The 10,189-nt window shown below is 33.5% G+C and overlaps 2 protein-coding genes across 3 annotated transcripts; one reads left to right on the plus strand and one right to left on the minus strand.

The window, feature by feature from the left end:
- Positions 1-439: 439 nt before the first annotated feature.
- LOC145041267 (protein TIFY 6A-like) lies at positions 440-2,233 on the plus strand. 2 transcript variants are annotated; one of them, XM_078989281.1, is made up of 5 exons: positions 440-700; positions 1,303-1,421; positions 1,522-1,687; positions 1,773-1,835; positions 1,947-2,233. In XM_078989281.1, exons 1-5 carry the CDS (start codon positions 649-651, stop codon positions 1,949-1,951), a joined length of 405 nt encoding a protein of 134 aa, XP_078845407.1. In that variant the 5' UTR covers positions 440-648; the 3' UTR covers positions 1,952-2,233. The 2 variants fall into 2 exon arrangements, with proteins under 2 accessions (XP_078845407.1, XP_078845406.1); XM_078989280.1 differs by having other exon boundaries at positions 442-700; positions 1,773-1,830.
- On the minus strand, positions 2,204-9,255 carry LOC145041266 (mediator of RNA polymerase II transcription subunit 23-like). Its single transcript, XM_078989279.1, has 21 exons — positions 8,915-9,255; positions 8,705-8,748; positions 8,459-8,564; positions 7,592-8,377; positions 7,108-7,342; positions 6,686-6,906; positions 6,386-6,593; positions 6,018-6,286; positions 5,837-5,920; positions 5,674-5,768; positions 5,395-5,557; positions 5,062-5,307; positions 4,809-4,979; positions 4,592-4,705; positions 4,372-4,497; positions 4,127-4,278; positions 3,748-3,988; positions 3,150-3,645; positions 2,888-3,069; positions 2,654-2,760; positions 2,204-2,560 (listed from the first exon to the last, which is right to left on the minus strand). The coding sequence occupies exons 1-21, from the start codon at positions 9,104-9,106 to the stop codon at positions 2,407-2,409; spliced, it is 4,392 nt and encodes a 1,463-aa protein (XP_078845405.1). The 5' UTR covers positions 9,107-9,255; the 3' UTR covers positions 2,204-2,406.
- Positions 9,256-10,189: the final 934 nt, after the last annotated feature.

The raw sequence follows: 10,189 nt of genomic DNA on the forward strand, positions 1-10,189 counted from the left end.
ACTTAATAAGGATACAATAGTTTTTTTACACCATAGATCAAGTGTGCAACATAACAAACAGTATGGACTTTCCCATTAAAAAAATAAATAAATAAAAATAAAAACAAAAACGCTAGACTGAACGCGTAAGTTACCCAAACCACAGGAACTATTCGTGTAATTTACTCTATATTTTATATTAGATATTCCACTACCCTTAATGAAGTTACTTATGTGATTTTATTGTTAAATAATGTAAAATAAATAAAAATCATAATATAATAGATATTGGAATTTTTCCGTAACAATAAGATATTCCCCAGGTGCAAAAAGGTAAAAGGACCTTGCCACTACAGTTATAAATAAAAAAAATTATGATTAGTTTTAAAAGGATAAGAAAGAAAATGTTATAGTATTTATTTAGGGAAGTGATATAAACATGCTATTTTCTATTTAATGTAATCAACGGCTGCGATATTTTTCCATAGAGCAACCAGGACTAAAAAAAATCCTCTCCCTCACTCTAAATTTCGCTGCACTTTCAAATCTCTCTCTCTCTCTCTCTCTCTCTCTCTCTCTCTCTCTCTCTCTCTCTCTCATCTTTTTTCTTTTCTTTTTTTAACTTGTGAAGATATTTTTGGGTTTTAAATCTTGGAATTTGAGGTGAAAATGGAGAGGGATTTCATGGGTTTGAATTCTAAGGAAGAAGCCATTGAAGCAGGTACATCTTTCCAGTAATATTCATTTTTACTTTTATTATTTGTGGTTTATCAAAGTATTAAAGCTTCAGTTTTCATGGTGTTTTTATTTTCTTCAAATATCATGTTTTGGTGGTTTAATTGACGATGGGTATTTTATAAAAAATCAAGTTTTCACCCATTGTTTAATAATTTTTAATTTTTATTGCTTGTAACTCTTGACATATTAATTAGTCGGGGTAACTGGGTTTATGGTGCTTATGAGTGGTTTTATAAAGCTATTGTATGTGTTGACTTAATTCTGAACCTTTTAATAGTTAGTATTTTGGATATAACAAGAAGTATGTTTGCTAATGGAGTTTGAAGGTTTATTTTTTAATTTACGTGATTCAGAACTTCAGAAATGCGTTCATCAAAACAAGTTTGAATTTTTTATTTTTTATTTTTTGAAAGTTATATTTTTCTAAATCCTTTTCTTCTCTCAAAGCTCTGTTTTTTTTTTTAAAAATAATGTAAAATTGTTATTGCGATTTTCTGTGCGTATTTGTTTAAGTTACTACTTTTAGATTAATTTTAACAATTAAAAATTATATTCAATCAGTATCATTTACTTAAAAACTTATAGGTGATAGTAGGCGAACCGGAAATCATTCTAGTGTACAAGTACAACAACGTAGTCCGGTTCAGTTAACCATCTTTTACAAGGGCACTGTGAACGTGTACGATGATATGTCCCCTGAAAAGGTTCAATCACTCAAAATCAATTTATTTCTTGTTACTAATTTTAAATATTTCAACCAAAACAAAACCCTAAAAATCTTGTTTGTTTTTTTCATTTTTCTAGGCACAAGCCATAATGTTATTAGCTGGAAACGGGGTCCACGTGAGTCAACCAATGACCACCGCCCCCTCGAGCCCAGTGTCGATCAGTCCATCAACCGGCACAGGCTCAAGGGCGGCAATGGATGCTACAAAAGCCATGAGCTCGCTTCGACGAGTCATGCAATCAGGTATTAAATCAAAACTATTGGTAGCCAGTCTTACAATCTTACACTGACATTAACATTGACACTGATAGTAACTTTGTCCATGCAGCGGTTCCCCAGATGAGGGGAGCATCTTTGGCTCGGTTTCTTGAGAAGCGAAAGGAAAGGTATGGTACGATTTGTGTATTTTGTTTGCTTAATTGATTGATTGTTTGACCTCAAAAGTCAAATATTGGAAAAACTAATGACAATATTCTTTTTTTTGTATATTTTTTATATATAGAGTGATGGCTTCAGCACCTTATAACCTTGGTAAAAGTATGTTACCCGGATCAAGTAGCAGAATGAATAAAGATGATAACAAGTAAACATTTTACATATTTTTTGGAGTTATTCAGGGCATGTTTTTAAGCTCGATCCTTCAACAATCTCTCTCATTGTAACTGTATGTTGTAAAGCTTCAGGTGTTTACAAGGACAGATTTTATGTTTTTAATTCTATTTTGTAGTTTATATGTGTAATAAAAGGAAAGTTTCAACATTTAATAAACTATGTGAATTTTTTTTGGCAGTTTAAATGTTTATACCAACTTATTCCCTTTTACATTATTTCCGTTAATATAAAACCTTCAGTTATCTCAAAAACACATTACTCAGTACATCTATACAGACTCTATAAGCTACATTTATATATTCAGAAAGCATGTAATGTAAGTAAAAAAGAAGTAAAACCTGAAACTGAATTTACAAAATATCAGTTTTTAAGTGAGAAAGAAGATGCTGCAAATCTGAACGCATGTTCTCAATGGCTCTTCCACATAAACTCAATACATCTGCTTTTGGTTTAGAATTCGTCTGTACAGGTCCCCCCTCCCCTTCATAATGCACCACATGCTGACTGTAATCAAAATTATAATAAAGAAATAAAATCAGAGTTTTATAAATTTGTTACACAGATAGTAAAGATAGTATAAGATCAGTGTATTCTTACAGGAAGTCTATAAGATCAGTTACATCTGATGCTTCAACAGGATTTGATGGCTGCTGACTATTCTTCCCAAACACATCCACCATCATGCTCAAAAGCAGTTCCAAAGTCTGGAAATTTAATTAAAAAACATAATGAATCAAAATAGCAACCTACTTTCATTTATTTGTTTGAAACATAATGAGTCCTAAATCAAAGTAGAATGTCTTAATAAGAAAAAGTTTGAAAGTGGAATACCTTAACAAACAGAGTGTGAGCATTTGCTAATCTTGGCAACAAAGGACCAATTATACGAAAAGCTATTTTTAGCACTCCAACAGAAGAAACAGGTCTTAATTGGTTCACAAGAAGATGTGTTTTCTCCAGCCATTCGTGTGGAAGATTACTGAAGAACGCATGAAGCAATGCCACCATATTCCCTATCATTATTATTACACAGCAAAAAGACTAAATCACCCCATGAAGGATTCAAACAAAACCAAAATTTTGTGAAACCTACCAAGGGTAGTTGAGGTATTTTCCTGACATGCCCATGTTGGATCCAACAAAACATAGCAATGCCACGAACTCTCGTTAATCACATGTGCCACCTCAGCAAAAAGCGGTGTATGAAACTCAACAGGAAGCTGAGCTAAGAGAAGCCCACACGCTTGAATCATCAAACAAGATGATTGATTAAATTTTGGTTGAAAGTGGGAGGAAATAATAATCTGCAGAAATGATGAGATAATTTGTGTTGGGGTTATGGGGAGAGATAGGATTTCTATAACTGTGGTTTCGAGAACAAGTTGCGTATGTGTCCCGGGATCTTGAATTTGATAAAATGGTTTTTGGTTTTGGGGTTTGAAAGTTGATTCTGATTGGTTAGTTTTATTAGATAAAGGTGGGATGACATTATTTACAAGATTTGTTAAAAGAGAAGTGAAGTACTCCAATGGTGGAGATATGTTATTTGATGAATTCACATGTTGAGGAAATGACTCAGAGAATGGTGTCTGTAAAACATAAAAATAGTTATTATATGGTCAGTGAAGATGTAAGGAAAACAAACAAACAAACAAACAAACAAAAAGTGAACATATTTTCTTTTCTTTTACCTTTTTTACGTCTAATATGCTTAGTATACGGAAAATGAGGTTTTGGGGGAGATGAGGGTAGAAATATGAAAGAATGTCACGAACAAATGTGAAATTTAAAGGGTAGAAATGAAGGAAAGATGAATGGAATTGGAGGACACGATCTGCTAAATCTGTAAGATTGTTTTCAATAAGTCTATAAATAATTAACGGGAATACAGGAAGCAAACGTGCTGCCATGTCATCAAAATATGTTGGTGACCTGTAAAAAATGTAACATAATGTCAATAATTTAGGCTAACTAACAATTAACTCATGGTTTTTTACTAACAGAAAAGGACAAAAAAAAAAATGTGTCTTTACTCTTTACACTGATTTTGGGTTTTAGTAAACACATCACCTTTCCTTCCATGACAAATGATTGCCAAGAGCTTTCTGTAATTCATTACGAGTAAATATTCCAGTTTGAAGCCAATGCTCAGGGCTGCTTCCACAATTAGCAACATAAAAGTTTATTCTTTGTTGAAGCTCTTGTCTTTCAAGTAAATTAACCTTTAAAAAAAAAATACAATTAGTTATCTGAAATTAAAAATCATTAACAAATGTAAAATGATTTGAAAAGATTATACATCTTGAAGACCATACCACAATCGGCAATGCATGGGGATCATCATCACGATCAATCAGTGCAAGAAGCAAAACATCTGGAGGCAGCAACCCGTGTTTCCAAATAAAATGTGCAAGATTTCCACACACATTTGATATTACATCCTGAAAATTTAAAACCAAACTGAGGCATTATGACATAAATAAACTTTATATAGAAAAAAAAAAAAAAAAAATCAAAAAGAATTTTCAAACAAACCTCCAAGGAATGTCCATGTTTTATTTCCAAGTGAATATTACACAAAAGAACATCCACCAGAGTGTACACATTTGCAGTCACTTCCTCAGGGGAAAATTCTCCAAGAACACGTCCCTGTAGTCAAAGGAGAGAGGTTTGACTTATAAATTATAATAATAAAAAAAATGTTCAAGTATAAAGTAAAAGTGGACAGCTGTTTTGTTTTGTTTTATTTTACCAGGTTTGCACTGTTGATACTCTCAGGGTGTCCACGCATTAGTACCCACGCACCAGCGCATAGATATTGTTTGTGTTGAGGAAAACTATGACTTATGTAAGTCATGACATAAGTTGGATCATCTGGTGGTGATAGGAGCTGTGTACATTGATGGATAACTGTTGCTTCTGCCTGTAAAAATTACAAAAATACCCTTACTACTATCTAAAGTTCCAAACACATCAATGATTCATGTAGCCAAATAGAAAGTAACCTGTTTCCATGCTTGGATTGCAAGGCCTCTGTTGTCCACCCTCCCAATCAAGGCCTCACGTAGGACAGCTGGAAAGTAAGATAAGGTCTTGTCTGACCATGTGTGTTGACTATTGGTCAAAATCTGTTCCAACATTGTTGGAAGATATAGAAGGTGGTCCATGTCAGCAATCCCACGTGTTTTAATAATAATAGCAAGATTCGTTACAGCTACACGGTTCAATGTTTCGGTCAACTCAGAAGCTCCCTGCAAAAGATTTTTAAATCAAGATGGTTGATATTACTGAAAAATGAAAAAACTATAATTGAAAAAAGACAAATATGCCCCTAGTACCTTCCCTTCCTTCCTCAGGAAGAAAAATTCTCTCAATGACATAATGAGATTCATGCATAAGTTCTCAGCCAATCGAAACACTCGATGATCTCCACGTTTTCCTTTTAGTGTAGAAAGAATTTTGGTGATGTCATACATCAATGTCTTGCTCTTTCCTTGGTATCTATAATTGTACTAATAATATTAAATAGAGAAAATTGGTAATAATAATAATAATAATAATAATAATAATAAAGTATGTTGTTGATATTGATAAAAGAAAGCATAAGTCTGAATCACCTGTAAAATGAAAATAACCGGTAGTTGAGTATTTCAAGCACTAAAAGTGTGGCTGGAGGCTTATTAAAAGTTTCAGGATTCCTCTGAAGCAAATGCTGCAAAATTTAAGACAAATTTAAATAAAAACTAATATTTTAAAAAGCAATAAAAGAGAAGAACTTACACTTAAATGTGAACGAAACAACGAATGAGGGTAAATAAGAAGCAACCTACAGTATGTTTCCACCATGGCAATATTAGGTGCATGCTGCAATAAAATGTCATAAATTAAATATCAGAAAACATATGTTCAATTCAATCATAATCATAGTATGTTTGCAAAAAGTCATACAGATTTAGATTACCTGTCCAAAAAACATAACATCTTCCATCTGTAAAGCCAGTTTCAGACACAAATTAATTGAAAATCCTGACATTAGTGATACTGGGACAGGATTAACCTCCCTCATGACTGTAATTTTCTCATTATTTTGACCTGGTAATTCTGCATGTCCAGCAGAAGTCAACCAAGTCAACACCATTTCGCAAGCAGGCTGTGCCATGGTGTTAGATACAGCCCAAAACATCCCAATGGATCTGTCATCCAAATTCATATAATCCATCATATGATCCCCTGGAAGGAAAGGGTAAAATCGTCAGAAAAAAAAAAAAAATCAGCCATGTGGCGAAATGAACCTAGTGATGTGTAACTTGTATATACGATATGGTGTACCTTTACTTACTTGCCTCCACCATTCATCTATTTGCTTTCCTTTAAGAAGTTGGTTACTATTTAAATATTCTCTTGTTGATGAATTGAGTGACCATACTCGAAGGGTTTGACAACTGGTTATAAAGTCAAGAAGGGTATTTTGGGGAGTATTAGGATCCGAGGGTATGGATTCTTTATGAAATGACAAAAACTTTTTGGTTGTTTCCACCTACAAATATATATATACTATACATGTTTAAGTATATGTTATATATTAATTGACCATAATATAAGATTAAGTTATATAAAGAAAACAATTACTCTTCTTGAGTCTGTGCTTAAAGTGGTCATTACACGCTCGATACGTATAATTTGTGCAAGCAACCATGTGACATGATTTGACTTGAGAATTTCTTGATTATCTTCCTTGGTTATGCATAATATTAACTTGTCCAAGAAATCAACAAAATCAATGCAACCACTTATCATGAGAAGGAAAAAGATATCTGAATAGATAAGCCACTCCTGCCAACAATTTACATCTGCAACATGGAAAAGAGAAGTCAATTGCTTTGAAGATAAATTATCGAAGAATACAAGATATAATTGTTAGGTATCATCTCGTATCAAGGTATAATCTTCTATTTACCTTATTGAAGGTTAGAAATGCAATTAGGGTTTAGGAATTGGGGTGTTAGGAACCCGTATGCATGTCAAATCATGTCATGAGTTTATAAGCTTACCTGAATTTGTAAGCTTCAAGAGTTCAACAATCCTATCAATGGTTGCCTCACAAATCATGTCAGAGCTAAAGACAGCACCTGCTATTGATCCTTGTGGCTGTGGTCGGTGACAAGGTGCCACCAGAAGCACACGCCGCCACCAATCAGGTGATGGAGCACTACGAAGGGCGTGCCTAATACATCGCATAGCTCTCTCCCAATCAACACTTCCTCTCTGAATTGAAAAAGCAATATCCTACATACATACACATGATCATTCAAGATGTTCATTCTAGGATAATACATCATTTTCAATCTTGCTATGTCATTAAGACAAATGATTGAAAAAACTCTAAAACTCTTAATCTGTTGTATCTCAAGGAACAGTTTCATACTCTACGTATGGAGGTGCCAGAATATTAGATCATTGAAGTGTTTTTGATAATATCTTTTCAGAGGAAGATGTTTCACAATGAAAGATTTGGGAGAAGTTGCATATGCTTACCTCCCCATGCAATGGCTCTCCAAGAACACTTGGATATGTAATAGGTGAGTATCTTGGATGTGGGACTGATTCACCAATCATGTTAATTGCAGCTTGAGACAAAAGGCGTTGACTTCCAAATGTAGGGCAATGAAGATGTTGATCTAACATTAACATGTACATGGCCATCATATCTCGTCTTCTATGAACCTCCAAAATGAGTGTAAATAGTGATTTGTTATCAGGTAAGTTTTCTATAAACTGTAGTCCACTTCGCAATAGTTCATAGAAGGGGACATGGCATTTCTTTTCATCAACCAACATCCAAACCACATCTAAACACTTTTGTAGCCATTCAAATAAGGCCTTATGATCCAAGTTTACCAGCCATTTCATCATGTGGCAGAAAATATCAGCATGTGTGCTTGGCTTTAAGTTGGCTTCCATGGCAAAAATAATTATCTCACAAGATAACTTACGCAGACTGCTTATATGGGAATCTTTTATTGATGATTTGACAGGAGACAAAGCTGTACAAGATGTTTCATTTGCTGATTGAGATGGAGATCCAATTCCACGAACTGAAATCAAAGAAGACTCCGGATTTGGAGACTGAATATGAGACATTTCTGCAGATGTGACTGAAGAAAGAAGAGATGGTAGAAAAGAATCCCAATATATATACCCAATACTGTACAAACTACGCAAAGCAAAAAGAAGAAACTCTGATCTTGGTGCATGACCACTACACTGGATGACCATAGATACAAACACAGACTCCAACACAGCACGCAGTTGTTCTTGACCCTGGAAAGATAAACCATAAACAGCTACAGTATAAGATAAATTAGATGCTAATGAAAATGCTTTCTGTAGTTAGAAACTTACAGGAAACTGAGTCTGAAGTTGCTCAAAGTCTAAAAGAAACTGCCCATCGCATGGAGGAATGTGGATGTCTCTATTGAGGGCAATAACTCGCTTTTGTGTCTTGTTCCTGTAGTTGATTTTCATAAAGATTGAAAATTTATCAGAAATCATCAATGTGCTACAATAAATTACTTCTACTTTATCGCAATCCTCTGTGTCTTCAAAATGCATACAAAAAACAGAAAGATGAGCGGGGTATTGACTTACGGAGGTTCTCGGATCGAATCGTCTGACTTATGGCGGCCATTTCTCTGCAAAGATTAGAATTGATTGACAGACGAAAATCAAAATGCGTAGATGAAAGCATGGACAAGAACGTGAGAAAAAGACTATTCTAAAGCGAATGAACATTTTCCTTCGTGAATTGCGAAGTCGAACGGTCGTTTGATACTTTGATTTATAAAAAATAAAACGTACACCGAGATACAGGTTGAATAGGTCGATGATGGCGGGTTTGGCCGGGTGAAACTGGATAGCTCTCGAAGCAGCAGACCGATGGTGACTTTGATCACCAGTGCCCGACGGGTTTGGTGATTGAGAGGAGGAGGTGGTAGTTAACGGGATACCACCGCCGTTGCCGCCAACACTAGTTGTCGGAGTTCTGAACATTCTACTACCAATTAAAAACTATTGGACTACTTCGTGGTCGCCGTCGCCGTCGCCGTCGACATTCATTCCCACATTCGATTGCATCGAATTGGCAAAGGGTTTTGGATTTTCATTGGCGACTGTTGTAGACTTCATCACGTCTCTATGGATTTTGTTATACTCAGCTTATTATTTTTTCATTTTTAGAAAATGAAAATTTTCATAGAAGCAATATATCTTTAATATTTTATCTAAAATTATTCTATTATTTTTCCTAAAACTCATTTCTATTTATAATGTTTTTTTCATTAAATTTAAAAAAAAAAAAAAAAGTGATAATAAAAATAAAAATAAAAATAAAAATAAAAAAAAAACTATTCTTTATCAAGTTGAAATCTAAAAAATCTCAAAATAAGATAGTTTTATATTTTGTGTTTTATTAGACTGTTATGCTCTGCAAAACGAAAAATAATCTATAGTTTTTAAAATAATTAAGTTGAGTTAAATGACCATCAAAGTCTCAAAAAAAAATTGATTTCATTAAGCTAAATTAAATCTTAAAGCAGGAATTTTTTTTGGTTTTGGTCATTTCAACCTACCTACCTAAGGGAGGCAATGGAGGTAATAAAATGATTTGATTTAACCATTAAATTTCTAATCATTTTAAATTAGACTTTAAACTCTAAAAAAATTTAGTTTTTTAAAACTTTGTTTTTTATTAAAATTAAACTCGATTTGAAGCTTTTTTATTTTTTTATTTTGAGAATATAGATGTTTGGTTCCTTCGGGAATAGAGATATGTGATTCCTTCGGGAATAGAAATTTGTAACTCCTTCTGAAAAGAGAAAATGTGTTTAATGAGAAGAGATGGAGATAGAGATAATGAGAAAAGTTAAAATATAAAAAGACAGTGAGATGAGATAGAGATAATGAGAAGAGTTATAGATAGAGATATAATGATAAGAGATAGATAGAATGAAAATGAGAAGAGTTAGAGATAGGGAGATAAAGATAATGTAACGTCCAGTTTCCTGGTACGCGTTTAATTAAGTATTTATATATTTATTTTGAAAGAATGACTTGACAAGTTGATAGCCTGACTCG

The sequence above is a fragment of the Lactuca saligna genome, chromosome 4, assembly GCF_052625555.1.
Source record: "Lactuca saligna cultivar CGN05327 chromosome 4, ASM5262555v1, whole genome shotgun sequence".
Classification (NCBI taxonomy): Eukaryota; Viridiplantae; Streptophyta; class Magnoliopsida; order Asterales; family Asteraceae; genus Lactuca; species Lactuca saligna.

Coding starts and splice junctions, on each gene's coding strand:
- LOC145041266 (XM_078989279.1), bottom strand. CDS start 9,106: ATGTTCAGAACTCCGACAACTAGTGTTGGCGGCAACGGCGGTGGTATC. Junction 8,565..8,704: donor GATTCGATCCGAGAACCTCC/GTAAGTCAATAC, acceptor AATCAACTACAG/GAACAAGACACAAAAGCGAG. Junction 2,561..2,653: donor ACTGATCTTATAGACTTCCT/GTAAGAATACAC, acceptor TTTTGATTACAG/TCAGCATGTGGTGCATTATG.
- LOC145041267 (XM_078989280.1), top strand. CDS start 649: ATGGAGAGGGATTTCATGGGTTTGAATTCTAAGGAAGAAGCCATTGAA. Junction 1,688..1,772: donor TCGACGAGTCATGCAATCAG/GTATTAAATCAA, acceptor TTGTCCATGCAG/CGGTTCCCCAGATGAGGGGA. Junction 1,831..1,946: donor CTTGAGAAGCGAAAGGAAAG/GTATGGTACGAT, acceptor TTTTATATATAG/AGTGATGGCTTCAGCACCTT.